This window comes from Aulonocara stuartgranti (genome assembly GCF_965226115.1).
Source record: "Aulonocara stuartgranti genome assembly, chromosome: 5".
In the NCBI taxonomy this organism is placed as follows: Eukaryota; Metazoa; Chordata; class Actinopteri; order Cichliformes; family Cichlidae; genus Aulonocara; species Aulonocara stuartgranti.
Genome location: NC_138943.1, coordinates 36,481,874 through 36,497,097, shown reverse-complemented (window position 1 = coordinate 36,497,097; position 15,224 = coordinate 36,481,874). Strand labels below are relative to the sequence as shown.

Sequence of the window (15,224 nt, the reverse complement as noted above, 5' to 3'; positions counted from 1 at the left end):
CCTTACATCACCATGGGCAATGAGAAGTGTCAGATGCAGTGGTGTTAAGCACACCGCCACTGGACTCTAGAGCAGTGGAGATGTGTTCTACGGAGTGATCAATCACGCTTTTCTGTGTGGCAATCCGAAGGTATCAGCTGCATGCTAGTTTTGCTAAGTTTTCATGCTTTGTGGTTAAGACTTCTCAGCCTGCTCAGTGGATTAACTGTAGTTCTGCCTATTGTAGATCTCTCACTCTGGTCTCCAGCCTGCTGACCACAGGGGAAGGACACATCTTTCTGTTGCCTGTTGTCACTGCTCAAATATTTATTTACAATTAAAGTTCTTTTAATTGTAGTTTGATAAGTTTATATATTAGCTTATTTACAAATCATAATAGTTTTCATAAAGAGACAAGAACAATGTTATAGAGCTTTTTCTGACAGGTACTTGGATCTGTGATAAACAACAACCCAAATGCTGATTATCAACTACATCCTATACTTATATACTTGTATGTACATTCTATAATAATGAACTTTTACTGAAGTAAAAACAAATAAACAAATGTTTTGAATTAAAATAAACTCTATATAAATGTTTAGTCATTAAAGTGTACAGCACAGCTGGAACTAATTCACTATAATTAAAATCGAACCATAATTTATTAGTTAACTTATATTTTAAATTTTGCCTTATAGGGTTAGAGATTTAAATGGAGTTCATGGTGAAATATTTGCCTTTGTATAGTTTATCTTTTGATGAATAAATTAAAAAAAATAGCTTTTAAAGAGTGAAAGATTTGTGCAACACGTAACTTGTTTACCAATTCAATTATAGCTGTAATTTCTACGGCTCATTGATGGATGTACCGATTTATCACCGGCTTCACTTTTATACAAAAAAAAATCTTAAAAGCTGAAGGATTCTGAGGCCCCTTTTGAAGCATTTCCATCCACTCATGGTACGTGCAGTTACATGTGTTTGTCTCTGAGCAACAGACTAAGCAACTTTATGCTGGCAGGTTTAAATGTCTGTATTTTGACTAAAGTTATAATTGCTAGATCCCGATGCACACTTCCATTCCTGATCCCCATTATGCTTTTCTCTCTTTTTTGAGAAATAAATAGTTGTTTCTTATTATCAGTGGAAGAGCTTCCAATATGGACATTTAGAATCTTTATAGAGGGTTTTTACGTCCACATGAGAGATAACTGAAATAAGTGAAAACAGATTAGGACTCGCATTAGGACACAGATGACACCAGGAGTATTGGGACTTGTCAGACTTAGTGAGCCGTGATGAATCGATTTCATCAGGAGTGCCTGAGTGGATAATATAATTTGAGGAAAGAGGCTTTGCTCATTTGGATTTTTTCCATTGTATCTTAATAACTGGCTACATTAATAAACTCCACACAGTAGTTACATTAATTTAATTTATTCGTGCGTATTTTGTGAAACTCAAATAAATTTTTCTCCTTTTGATGCCTAAACGTAACTGTAAGAAAGTGAAACTGAAAAGTAACTTTAAAGAAGGATAAAATGTAAGTAAACACTGTATTTATAGCAACAAACTAAAAAAAAATCCGCACCACAAGCTAAAACAATAATGGCACTACATGAGCATTTTTGGCAGTTAGGTGATAGCAATACCAGCAAACAGAAAAAAATAACAATTAAAAAAATATATACAGGCATTACACGTTTTTCCTTCAGTGGGAAATTGTGTTTGGCGTGCACACTATACGGACAAAAGTCAAATCATCTTAAATTCAGCAGTTTTCAGTTGCATTACCACAGGAATAGAATCGAATAGAGTAGAATAGAATAGCCCTTCATTGCCATTATACATGAACAATAAAATTATGGGTGCTCCACACGAAATGTACAGGACATCAGGAAAAAATAACAAACAGAAGAGATTTATACATTCAAGAGGAAATATACAAACTAGAGGAACATGTACAAAACAAGAGAAAGGCACAGAGAGCAAAGTGCTTGGAAGGCCTTGGTCTGAGTATAGAGCCTGTATGTGAGTGACCTGAGTGATGAGGGTTACATGGCTCAGATTGGTGAGGTGGGTGGGCAGGGATGGGGTGTGGGGGATAAATTCAAGCACCAAACATTTGTGAAAGAACAGATTGCTCCAAAGAACTCACAAAATTCTTGCATGGTACCTTAATGAGATGACAACTCTGCAACACACTGTACAATTTGTTCCCTCCTAGACATTCCATGATCAGCTGTACGTGTACCTGGCATTATTGGAGTGGAAGCATTTATCAACCACAAAATGGCAAACCACAAAGTGTTGCAGATGGGCATTAGTATTAGCATAGAAATTGTGACCAGGAGCTTCATGGCGTAAATTTTCATGTCTGAGTAGCTTCTGTAGATACAATATGTAGGTGGCCTACTTTTCTTCAATAACTGTACCTAATTAAGATTTTTATTTTGTCTTTCCATTTAACTGTTAATACAGTTTTCTCATGAAATATTTAAGGCCTATGTGTCAGACACTGTGATTTTTTATTGTTTTTCAACATCCTCTGAACAACTGCGTATCCGCATTATCCTCCCCCTTAATCCTGCATCATAGTCTACCAGATCATTTAGGAACAAATTGGATTTTGAAACTTTTCTACAGCAAAACTACAGCTCGTGTTATGTTTTTAATGGATTGTGGTTGTTTATTGCCCACTATTGTATTTTTAGTCCTCATATAAAGCAATCATATCCTGTCCCAGTTAAGTGTGATTGTGGTTGCATAATCAAATGAGTATAGCAGTACTGTTAAGCTGTGAGATTCAAAACTGCCAACCGTTTAGAAAAAGAACAGAAAATGCATTCTCTCTTTTAATCTCACTTCCTGTACTCACACGTTCTTTTTCATTTGCACTTTTTCTTTGATGCATTCTTTTACTTCTGTCTTCTCTATTTGTTCTTTGTCTTCCTCACTCTCCCATCTGTTTCCATTTCTTTTTGCTGCTATCTATTATTTACTGCAGTTCAAAAAAATCACCGTGCTCTTTTTCCTCCCTTTCTAGTGCTTGCTCATGCTGCTCCTCCTCTGTGTCCTCATCTTCCATCACCTCTTCACCCACTACTTCTTCATTGTTATCTATGTGGGAGGTTAAGAATAGTGATGAAGACAGAGAGCAGAGGAGGAACATTAATGGTGTAATCCATATGTACATAACTACTTATAGTCACACACAGTTGCTCTTATTAGAACAACAGTGTTATTATTGCAGGCAATGAATGATACGCTAAACATGAGGGTTTTTTATTTTATTCAGCTAAGTGGTATATATCAAAGGGTTAAATAAAGTTATATAAACTGCTTTTGAAGAAACATTTGCCTTGCTCTCTATAACTCCTTAGTTTAAAAGAGCAGGGAACAGCTAGTGACTGAATGGACAGATGGAAGGACGAATTAGTGGATTAATCGATTTATGGATGGACATGCAAAGGGACTTCTCCGAGGGTGACTGACACCAGGACTACATCCATCGCTGCAATGAAGGCTGCCTGCTTCTCCGCCTGGATCAGCTAAGGCCAGGTTTCGACCAGGCCAGGTCGATCCCTGCTCAAAGGAGGAAAGTCAGTAGGCCCCAGCCTGTTCCTGCACCATGAATAGGATCCTTTAAGGGCTGTTTTGCCCAAGGGTTAGGTATGGTATTTCATCTGGTAGCTCCTCATACGACTTAGTCCTCTGAGTATCCTGTAAATCCACTCACACTGAGCGTCCTGTGAACCCCAAGCTGGTTAGCCATAAGCTATCTGAACCGGCCAGCCCAGAGACTTTGTTCCTGGTTTCTGCGCTGGCAGAGTGGTTTTAATATCTTGAGTCTGAGGTGATGCTGCGCCATTGTGTCCAGTGTGCCACGGCCCCAGCCCAGGGTGCCTGTGTGCCCTGCATATCCCGAGCCTCTAGTGTCTTCAGAGGGTGCCAAAGTGTTTGAGCTTGAGCCAAAGTGTCCCAAGCTGCTTGAGCCGTTAGATCTTGTTTTACCCAAGATGGCCTCCCTTTATCTTTGGTCTGCGGACTTATTTTGTTTTCACCGCCTTTGTTCCATCTCAGCCTCCAGCCAGGCCTCTACAGGCATACTGCTTTCACAGTTGGCCTTCTTGAGCTTGTGCTTGGCCACTCCTCAGCGGCTGGTTCCCTGCCCTGCTTCACCAATACCCGCACTCTACCTAGTCTCGAGAGTGAACCCATCTGCTCTGCCTTTTTCATCGCTGCCAGACTCCCACCAAGTACCAGAGATCTTCATGTCTGTTGTTGCCACCCCCCTGCCAAGCCTCCTAAGAGCCCCCTTCTCCACTGCCAATGTCAACGACAGTCACCTGCCAAGCAAATAAAGGGTACTGTCATCTCCACAAATGCCAGCTGCTTGACAAGCCTTTGGAGGCACTCCATCACCTCTTCTGGCCTTGAGTCCAACCTATGGAGGGTCTTCACTGCATTCACCAGAAGATCTTTGTTCCTTCCCTCACAGGAAACTGCATGCTTTTGCAGAGCACAGGAGGTGCAGACAGAAAGTGAAACTTAGAGTGTGTGACGTGCTGTGGAAATATATATATATAACCATGCTGGCTGCTGCTGCTTTCAGACCTGAGCTTCAATTCAATTCAATTCAATTCAATTTTATTTATATAGCGCCAAATCACAACAAAAGTCGCCTCAAGGCGCTTCATAGATACAGAGAAAAACCCAACAATCATATGACCCCCCTATGAGCAAGCACTTTGGCGACAGTGGGAAGGAAAAACTCCATTTTAACAGGAAGAAACCTCCGGCAGAACCAGGCTCAGGGAGGGGCGGGGCCATCTGCTGCAACCGGTTGGGGTGAGAGAAGGAAGACAGGATAAAGACATGCTGTGGAAGAGAGACAGAGGTTAATAACAGATATGATTGAATGCAGAGAGGTCTGTTAATACATAGTGAGTGAGAAAGGTGACTGGAAAGGAAAAACTCAATGCATCATGGGAATGCCCCGGCAGCCTACGTCTATTGCAGCATAACTAAGGGAGGATTCAGGGTCACCTGGTCCAGCCCTAACTATATGCTTTAGCAAAAAGGAAAGTTTGAAGCCTAATCTTAAAAGTAGAGATAGTGTCTGTCTCCCGAATCCAAACTGGAAGCTGGTTCCACAGAAGAGGGGCCTGAAAACTGAAGGCTCTGCCTCCCATTCTACTTTTAAATACTCTAGGAACAACAAGTAGGCCTGCAGAGCGAGAGCGAAGTGCTCTAATAGGGTGATATGGTACTACAAGGTCATTAAGGTAAGATGGGGCCTGATTATTTAAGACCTTGTATGTGAGGAGCAGGATTTTGAATTCAATTCTGGATTTAACAGGAAGCCAATGAAGGGAAGCCAAAACAGGAGAAATCTGCTCTCTCTTTCTAGTCCCTGTCAGGACTCTTGCTGCAGCATTTTGGATTAGCTGAAGGCTTTTCAGTGAGTTTTTAGGCCTTCCTGATAATAATGAGTTACAGTCGTCCAGCCTGGAAGTAATAAATGCATGAACTAGTTTTTCAGCATCACTCTGAGACAGGATATTTCTAATTTTAGAGATGTTGCGCAAATGGAAGAACGCAGTCTTCCATAGAGAATTAGTTACACTGAAAAACAATGGGGGAGATCTTTTTTTCCCCAGAATTCCAGAAAATCATCGGAATTCTGAGATTAATGTCAGAAATTCTACAAAAAGGATTATGGCCACTATAAAAAAACAAAAAACAAAAATGTGGGGGGCTTGGAATCTTTTTTTTTTTTTATAAAGACTGTGGTTTCAGTCACTTTTTGGTTTGGGTTAGACCCTTCCTTCCCACGTCCTATCACAATATTAAACAAATAAGGAGGTAAAATGTTTTCCCTTCTTCACTGACCACCTCCTGTGCAATAAAGATATTACTGCAGAGTATATCTGGCTGTGGTCTCAAATTTTGTATTTAGACTATCACGGGACTTCCGCTAGAGCAGGGCTGCCCAATCCCAGTCCTCGAGAGCTACTATCCTGCAGCTTTTAGATGCATCCCTACTCCAACACAGCTGAATCAAATGGTTTGATTACCTCTTCAGCATGCCATCATGTTTGGCAAAGGCCTGATAACAAGCCATTCATTTGATTCGGGTGTGTGGGAACAAGGATGCATCTAAAAGCTGCAGGACAGTAGTTCTCGAGGACCGGGATTGGGCACCCCTGCGCTAGAGTATATCATACTAATGTCTATATTTATTTAAGTCACTTCAGCAATTTTCCGATCGACTGCAGTTTCACTCATTTGATTAAAAGAACTTGGTTGGATACTGCTGTTTCATGCTTGGATCACTTTTTCACACAGATATTGAACACAGCACACCTGCAGTACTTAATACCACCACATCAGTGATGTATGATAACATACCAAAGTGCATATCTATGTACACAAATAAATCATAAGACCCAAAACATGTTAGACATACGTGCACAAATGCAGGAACTTTCAAAGTTTGATCTCACACACTTTAGTCACCTGAAGTATCATACTTCTGAGCAGGTACTTTGCAACTGAGAGCAAAAAAACCAGAGAAAGTTACATCTGATTTTGCATTTCCTTCAAAGCCTCTATTGGTGATCAGCCATAGTTGAACATGCCCATATCCCATGCACATAAAACAATATTATCTGTTGGTTATTTTAACCAAAGCAACAGTTTTGCTCAGGCATGTGTGCATGGAACATGTTCGGGGCCTAACATTTGCATGTTTGTGTGTTTTATGCTGTAAGGAGTGCTGCAGAAGTGACTGATGGCTCACAGTACTTTGTGCTGCTGATGATCACAGACGGCGTCATCTCAGACATGGCTCAGACTAAAGAGGCAGTTGTCAATGTGAGTATACATAGCACACTACACACAGAACATTTAATTGAATGTAGAGGCAGCACATCAGTGGGATCCACATCAACCCAAGACAGGTGATATGATGTGTAAAGTCTTGTATAATAGCATATACTGTGATGAACGCAGCTATCAAGTCTGAAAAGTGTTTGTTAGTAAGAAAGTGCCTGCTTTTTCAGAAGTCCTTTAGATTTAAAATGGCCTGGCCTGTATTTGTATAGTGCTTTACTAGTCCCTAAGGACCCCAAAGCGCTTCACACATCCAGTCATCCACACATTCACACACTGGTGATGGTAAGCTACATTGTAGCCACAGCCACCCTGACAGAAGCTAGGCTGCCGGACACTGGTGCCACCGGGCCCTCGGACCACCCTCTGACCACCACCAGTAGGCAACGGGTGAAGTGTCTCGCCCAAGGACACAACGACCGAGACTGTCCAAGCCAGGGCTCGAACCGGCAACCTTCCGATTACAAGGCGAACTCCCAACTCTTGAGCCCGGCTCAATCGTGGCTCAAATATGAACAGAAATTTTAAAAAATGGGGGGAAAAAGAAGAGGAGGAAAAAGTCAGAAGTTGATTACCTCATGTAGACTTACCAGTCACAGCTGTAAGCGCTGACATAAACAAAGTCAGGCTTGCCTCAAATCACACTTGGAGTACATGTGGAGTACCAGAGGCCTGAGAGCTTCAGGGTTCTGCACAGTATCTTTGCTGTTCCCAGGACTGCGCTCTTCTGGACAGAGATCTCGGATGTCATTCCTGAGATATGCTGGAGCCACTTGCCCAGGTCACTGCCTTGTTTACCACAAGCACCACTTTTGCCTTCACCCTCCATATCTTCTTGAGCTCCTCTCTCAGCCTTTGGTATTTCTTGAGTTTCTCGTTTTCCTTCTTCTTCTTTTTGCTATCATTTGGTATAGATAGATCTATTACTACACCTGTCTTCCTTTGCTTGTCCACCACTTCTCTTTCCGGTTGGTTGGACATTACTAGTTTGTCCGTCTGTATTTGGAAGTCCCACGGGATCTTATTCGGTCATTCCCAACCATCCTGGGGCACATATCCCATTATCACTTCAGGACTTCCAGGCTATGCTCGGCACTGATGTTTTTGCTGTTATGTGCTGGATTGTCTCAGAGGCATCTTTACACAGCCTGCACCTGGGGTCTTACCTGGTGTGATAGACCCCAGCCTCTATGGACCTTGTGCTCAGAGCTTGTTCTTGTGCTGCTATGATCAGTGCCTCTGTGCTGTCTTTCAATTCAACTTTGTCCAACCACTGGTAGGACTTCTAGATGTCAGCCACTTCCTCTATCTGATCACACAGTTTTTTTTTATTGGTATGTGTATGTGTCTAAATTATTAGGGATCAACTAGGTAGTTAGTTTAACCATTGCCATGACTAGCATGCAATGTAGAGAATCTCAAAGTTGTACTGATCAATATTAAAACGAATAATAACGGAAATATGGAATGTAAGTATTCTCTGTGTTACCCCAGGCAGACTGGCTTTTTGTGAAGTTAATGGAAGAGAACAGATGGCTGGATGGATGGAAAATATTTTGATTTACACATACTGTGGTTAACTACCAAGTGTCTGATCGACAAAATGTGTTTGTATTGGACTTAAATTAGATGCTACTGCAGAAGTAAGAGAAACAGGCAGAGACAAAGACTGGTACTAATTCCATAATGTTCTGGGAAAAAAAACCCACAACTGAAGTTCAGTCAAACTGTATCAGGTAAAGCTAGCTTTTCACTGGTATGCCATTCTGTATATTGCTGCATTACTGTGTAAAACTGTCTTTCAAGGAGTGGGGGAACTGTAATCTGTCTCGTATTCATTCTATGCTCCTTCCACAGGCAGCCTCTCTGCCAATGTCTGTCATCATAGTAGGAGTGGGCCCTGCTGAGTTTGATGGTAAGTACTTGTGTGTGACATGGAAGAGGGGATGTGCTGAGTACTTTCACGCTGACAGATACATGTCAGAGACGTCATTATTTGTTTCACAAATACAATCGAGCATCTGTTTCTTTGCTGTGCTCCATTATGTAGCACTGTTAAAACCAACTGTTAAAACCAACCTTGCAGGAGCAAAGAACATTCCAGCCTATATAGTTTGTATTCCAGGGCACAAACCTCATTGGTTCCTACTTACAGTATATGTCTGTAATATCATTCAGTTCTCCACATGGTTTAATCATTTAAAATGGAGCTGTAGTAACCCACAGAAAATGTCAGCCTCAGTACATCCAAGGAGATAAAAATGTCCCAGTGGAAAACCCAACCTATTTAAAATGAATACCAAATACAAACCGGCATGAAAAGTCAAATGGCTCCAGGACATTACAAGAAATAATTAAATTTGGGCTCTTGAGAGAAAAAAAAATTACAGACATGTGGTTCCAAACGAGATCAGAGATTTTCCTTATTTCCTCCTTTTCCTCCTGTTCCTCATGTTCTTAAATGTTTTTGGTTAATCACGGCGGAGCATTTCCTGAAGAAAATGTCCTGTGACTGCTGTAAAGCTGACTGAAGCAAATAGAAATGTGTGTGTGTGTGTGTGTGTGTGTGTGTGTGTGTGTGTGTGTGTGTGTGTGTGTGTGTGTGTGTGTGTGTGTGTGTGTGTGTGTGTGCTTCACAGAGCAGGTTCACATTTTTTATTTTTGGTCTTGGACAAAGCCTCACAGACATCCGTCCAGAACTTTTGTATTTTGGGACAGGACCAAAACAAGGTGGCCTCTGCCAATTTACATCTTTCGCACGTTGGGTCAATCAGAGGATACATCTTTGCCAATTTCGATTTGCTGAGATGGACCCTATGCACTATTTTAAACTGCAGAAGGCAATGTCTTGCACACATGGAGGACGAGTGAATATTACTTAAAACATTGCCCCAGTCTGCTTCAGCAGGATCGCTTAATTGCAGACATAGAAGAAGAACCCAGGCGCAAAATCAGAACAAGTATTGATGATATGGCCTTTTTCTTAGCTGGGTTAAAACACATAATGTCATCCATTACATCATTAGGGGTTTATTTGGGAACCCTGGGATAGAGCCTGAAAGAAAGTGTCGTATTTGTAGATACCTAAAAAAACGAGAGGGGGGTAAGTTGTATTTATTAGTCAGCTGTTCAAATGAGGCAAACGATCTTTTAAAGATCTCAGCCCTCGCCTCTGCTAGCCCTGAAATGTGGCATCAGACATTGAAGGGGAAAAAACATAGTTGGAAGCTACTGGGCTGCCTAAGCACATCTTCAGAAGATTAAAATGTTTTCTAAACTGAAAGCAAATCTGGATAATATTATTAACTACAGGATTCTCAATTGTCAGGCTTTTGGGTAACGGGATAGATGCACCTACGACAGACAATAGCAAGAAAGAACCAGAAGAGAGCTTCTCCATTTCTACCCATACGGGTCCGCTGCAATCGTGCTGATAGTGCAGCCAGTAGGTCAGACAGCGTAACAGCACAGTAATAATAACAGAAATTCGGTAGAGCCAGGCCTCCGTCTTGCTTTGACTTTTGCAGATGTGTTTTATGCAAACGTGGTTTCTTATTGTTCCAAAGGTATGATGTAATTGCAGAGTCCAATTTCTTAAAATAAGCATTCGGAATGTATATAGGGAGGCTTTGAAACAGATAAAGATATCTGGGTAATACAGACATTTTAACTACATTCACTCTCCCAACTAACGAGAGAGGAAGCGGCGACCATTTTGACAAGTCTTGTTGCATACTGAGGTGTAACTTAGTAAAAATTTCTTTAAAGAGATCACTGAAGTTTTTCATCACAGTTATGCCTAGATAGACAAAACTGTGCGTTGCAGTCTTGAAGGGAACAGTAATGTTCGCTAATGTGGAAAGAGGCATATTTAGAGGCAGTAATTCACTCTTGTGTAGATTCAATTTATAGCCTGACACAAGCCCAAATGTATCAAAAAGTTCAAGAATGTAGGGAATTGTTACCTCAGCCTTGGACACAAACAGCAGGAGATCATCGGCATAGAGAGATTTTTAGTTTTTGCTCAGTGCCATATCGCGAAATGCCTTGAATAACATGACTACTTCATATAGCTATTGCCAACGGCTCAATAGCTAATACAAAAAGGAGGGGGCTGAGGGGGAAACTTCCAAACCCAAATCTTTGCAAGGCCTCAAATAGATATTCCCATTCTACTCGATCGAAAGCCTTCTCCGCATCCATGGAGAGAAGGCATTCGGAAGCAGCTTGGCTGGGGGTGTACATTATATTAAGTAGTCGACGAATACTAAAAAAGGAGTGCCTGTTTTAATAAAACCAGTCTGATCTGAAGAGATTATGTTGGGTAAAACTTTTTCCAATCGGTTGGCCAAAACCTTCGCTAGTATTTTATAGTCTGAATTCAGGAGTGAAATCGGCCTGTAGGATCCACATTCCAAAGGGTTTTTATCTTTTTTGGGAAGATACAGGCTTATACAGGCTTGATTTAGGCTATCAGGCAAAACACCTTTCAATTCTTTATTTATTTGTCACATGTAGTTATAACTAGTACAACACACAGTGAAATGTTTTTTCCGGCTAAAAAGTACTCCCCCCCCGACTGTGCATCTTACTAAACTTATAATAAAAAAATATCTATATAAAAGTATAAAAATGTATAATATCGTGCAAAATATTACGCTGTAATAGTTAAGAGCTATAGTGTACGTATTTACATAAATACAGATGTATATGATAAAATACAAATAAAAATAAGGATAAAACTCAAAGGAAAATTATATACTATGTATGGAATTGTCCATCATGTTGTCCGATTTGTGTTTTGATTGAGGAGTCTCACTGTTTGTGGGTAAAAACTCCTCCTGAACCTTTCAGTTCTTGTTTTCAGGCTACAGAGGCGTTTCCCTGACCTCAGTGGCCTGAACAGTTTGTAAGCGGGATGGCTGGAGTCGTTAGTGATCCTGATGGCCCGGGATCTGCACCTTTCAGCGTAGATGTCCTGCAGTGTTGGTAAAGATGTTCCCATAGTGCGTTCAGCTGTGCGCACGACCCTCTGCAGGGCTTTCTGTTGCTGTACTGTGCAGTTCCCGTACCACACCGTGATGTTATTACACAGGATGCTCTCAATGACCCCGGTGTAGAATCTCCTCTGGATGTTCTTGGAGATCTTAAACCTCTTTAAACGCCTCAGATGATAGAGGCGCTGTCTGCCTTTGCTGATGAGGAAGTCCGTATGTGTGTTCCAATTAAGGTCCTCTTTGATATAAACACCGAGGTATTTAAAATTAGAGACTTTCTCCACAGGGTTTCCATTGATCTGAATTGGGGTGTGAGTTTTCTCGCCTCTCTGTCTCTTAAAATCAATCACCATCTCCTTTGTTTTGCTGATATTCATGGAGAGGTGGTTTGCCACACACCACTTTGCTAATCCGTCCACCTCGCTTCGGTAGGCCCTCTCGTCATTCCCGGAGATGAGTCCTACCACCACTGTGTCGTCAGCGAACTTCACAATGGAGTTAGTGGGGTATCTGGCCGTGCAGTCCGCGGTGTAGAGGGAATAAAGAAGAGGGCTAAGCACACATCCCTGGGGGGCCCCTATGTTCAGTGAAAGGGTATGAGAGTACACATCCCCTATTCTCACCGACTGTGGTCTCGCAGTCAAAAAGCTGTGAATCCACCTGCACAAGGATGTGCTGAATCCCAGATCCCGGAGCTTATCCGTAAGGATGTGGGGCACTATGGTGTTGAACGCTGAGCTGTAGTCTATAAACAGCATTCTCACATAGTTCCCACGTCCCTCATCTAGATGGCTCAGTGTGGTGTGCAGGACCTGTGCTACAGCATCTCCAGTGGATCTATTTGTCCGGTATGCAAACTGCAATGAGTCCAAGTCGGGAGGGAGGAAAGAACTAATAAAGGGTTTCATGAGCCTTTCAAAACATTTCATCACTACAGATGTTAGGGCCACTGGGCGATAATCATTTAGGCTGGCTGGGCGGGTGTTCTTAGGGATCGGAACAATCACTGATGTTTTAAAGCAGGTGGGGACTACCTGCTGGGCCAGGGAGGCATTGAAGATGCTGGTGAAAACTGTGGTCAGCTGATCTGCACATACTCTTAGCACACGTCCCGGTATGCTATCTGGTCCCGCTGCCTTCCTGCAGTTGGTTGCCCTCAGAGCTCTCCTCACGTCATGCTCAGAGAGTATCAGTGGTGCTGGTTCAGCAGCGGGGGCGGGTGCAGGGCTCTGAGATTGAAACTGAGGCGCCTCAAAACGCGCAAAAAAAGCATTGAGTTCGTCAGCTAATTCCGGTTTCGTACATCTCACAGTGCTGGGTTTATAATCTGTGATTGTTCGTAGCCCGCCCCATATACGTCGGGAGTCGCCATATTGGAAATGCGACTCCACCTTTGGCAAGAGAGTCAGTATATAACGTCGCTAACACAGGGGCTAGTTTTCCAGCAAAGGCGGCATAAAACTCGTTCGGTAAGCCATCAGGGCCTGGTGATCGGTGAGACTGTAATGATTTTATTGCTGTTATGCTCTCCTGCTGCTGCAGAGGTGCATCCAGGGTGGAAACCTCGTCTGGGGACAATGTTGGAATCTTTAGGTCTCTAAAAGAATCAGAGAGGAGGTTAGAATCATTGGTATTATCGGAGCTACACAACTTATAATAATAATGCTGATAAGCATCATTTATCCCCTGTTGATCTGTAACAGTTCCACCATCTCGGGTTGCGACCCCATTAATAGTTTGCCTGGCTCTTGCACATTTCAACTGTCTTGCTAGAATCTCTCCCGCCTTATCTCCGTGCTCATAGGTATCACTGCGGTTCTTTAACAATAAATATTCTATAGAATGTGAGGCGAGCACATCATATTCTGCACCCAGTTTCAAACGTTCTTTATATAAATTTGGTGAGGGGTTCTGAGAATTCCTATTATCCAAGTCTGATATTTGCTTTTCCAAATCCTTTAGTTTAGAAGTAGAAGTGCATTTCATATTGGCTGTAAACGATATAACCTGGCCGCGAAGATAAGCCTTAAGAGCCTCCCAGACCGACGAGATGGAAATATCTGAGTTAAATTAAATTCCAAAAAGTAGGTAATTTGATCTGAAATAAACTCTATAAAGTTTTCATCACTTAACAAAAGAGAGTTTAGGAGACTCCATACCGGGTATATGCAGTGTCAATATTAAGGGCACATGGTCAGATATTACAATAGGCTGATAATCACATGACTTAACAAGAGAGGTAAAAAAATAGTCAATTCTACTGTAGGTTTGATGAGCATTTGAAAAAAAGGAATATTGTCTGTCTTGTGGGTGTAAAAAACGCCAAATGTCCAAGATGCCGTAGGTTGAAAAAAAGGACTGTAAATAAGAAGCTGTCGAGTATCCAGTTCTTACAGATGATCAGTAGGACGCGTGAAAAAAAAATTGGGGCATATATATTTGCTAATGTAACATTAATAATAAAAATTGATCTGGTTACTATAACGTATCCGTTTGAATCAGCCAGAGTCGAACAGGGGGTAAAAGGAACCCTTTTATTAAAAACCAATATATTGACCAATATCGCTACACCTCTTCCCTTTGTAAAATGTGAGTGCTGCCCCACCCAACTACATTTTAAACGAGTATTATCTGACATTTTAGGATGGGTTTCTTGAATAAAGGCTATATCAGCACCCATATTTTTCAAGTGAGTGAGAACCTTCTTTCTTTTAATAGGATGGTTCAGGCCTTTAACATTCCAGGTCACTAAGTCAATAGAGGTAACCATTGAAAATATATCAAAGGTTTTAGCTGGTTGCTCAGACGAGAAACATAAAGCACTTGGTTCTTAACTTGGACAGTTGAACACAGAAACCCTCCCAGAAACCCCCTGAACCCCCAGGTGACACTAGCTGTCAGAACAAACAGCACACCTACCCAATCCAACTGAAAAACATCCATAACTATCCTACCTAAAGCTCCTTAAGCCTGCATAGTATAAAGGTTGGAATAAGACCCACCAGGTGTACACCGGTGAAGTCCACAATTCAAAATATGTGCAAATAATTGCACTGTCACGCCAAAAAAATAATAAAGAAAAAGAAATGAAGTTAAATGTCTGAAAATCAACATAGGAATCATGACAATGCCATAACAGTCGTCCAAAGTAGTCCCGTGTTCCACGTGCCTCAAAACAGTTCAGTCTTCCATGGAGTCTTGCACAAACCTTTCGGCCTCAGCCACAGAGCCAAATGTGAGGCGTACACCATCCGTTTTAACAATGCGTAGTCGCACCGGGTATAGCAGTGATGGTTTCTGGCTCACCACCTCAGGGCTGTAGTCTTCATAGACCCGGAATGGTTTATC

At 41.8% G+C, this 15,224-nt stretch overlaps 1 protein-coding gene across 6 annotated transcripts in view; it reads left to right on the top strand.

The window, feature by feature from the left end:
- LOC309706770 (copine-9-like) overlaps window positions 1-15,224 on the top strand; it is a 186,982-nt gene that overhangs the window by 156,352 nt on the left and 15,406 nt on the right. For all 6 annotated transcript variants that reach the window (XM_082533603.1, XM_082533598.1, XM_082533602.1 and 3 more), the window contains 2 exons: window positions 6,759-6,861; window positions 8,737-8,794. In XM_082533603.1, the coding sequence (XP_082389729.1) occupies window positions 6,759-6,861; window positions 8,737-8,794 (161 nt within the window). The remainder of the gene's footprint in view (window positions 1-6,758; window positions 6,862-8,736; window positions 8,795-15,224) is intronic.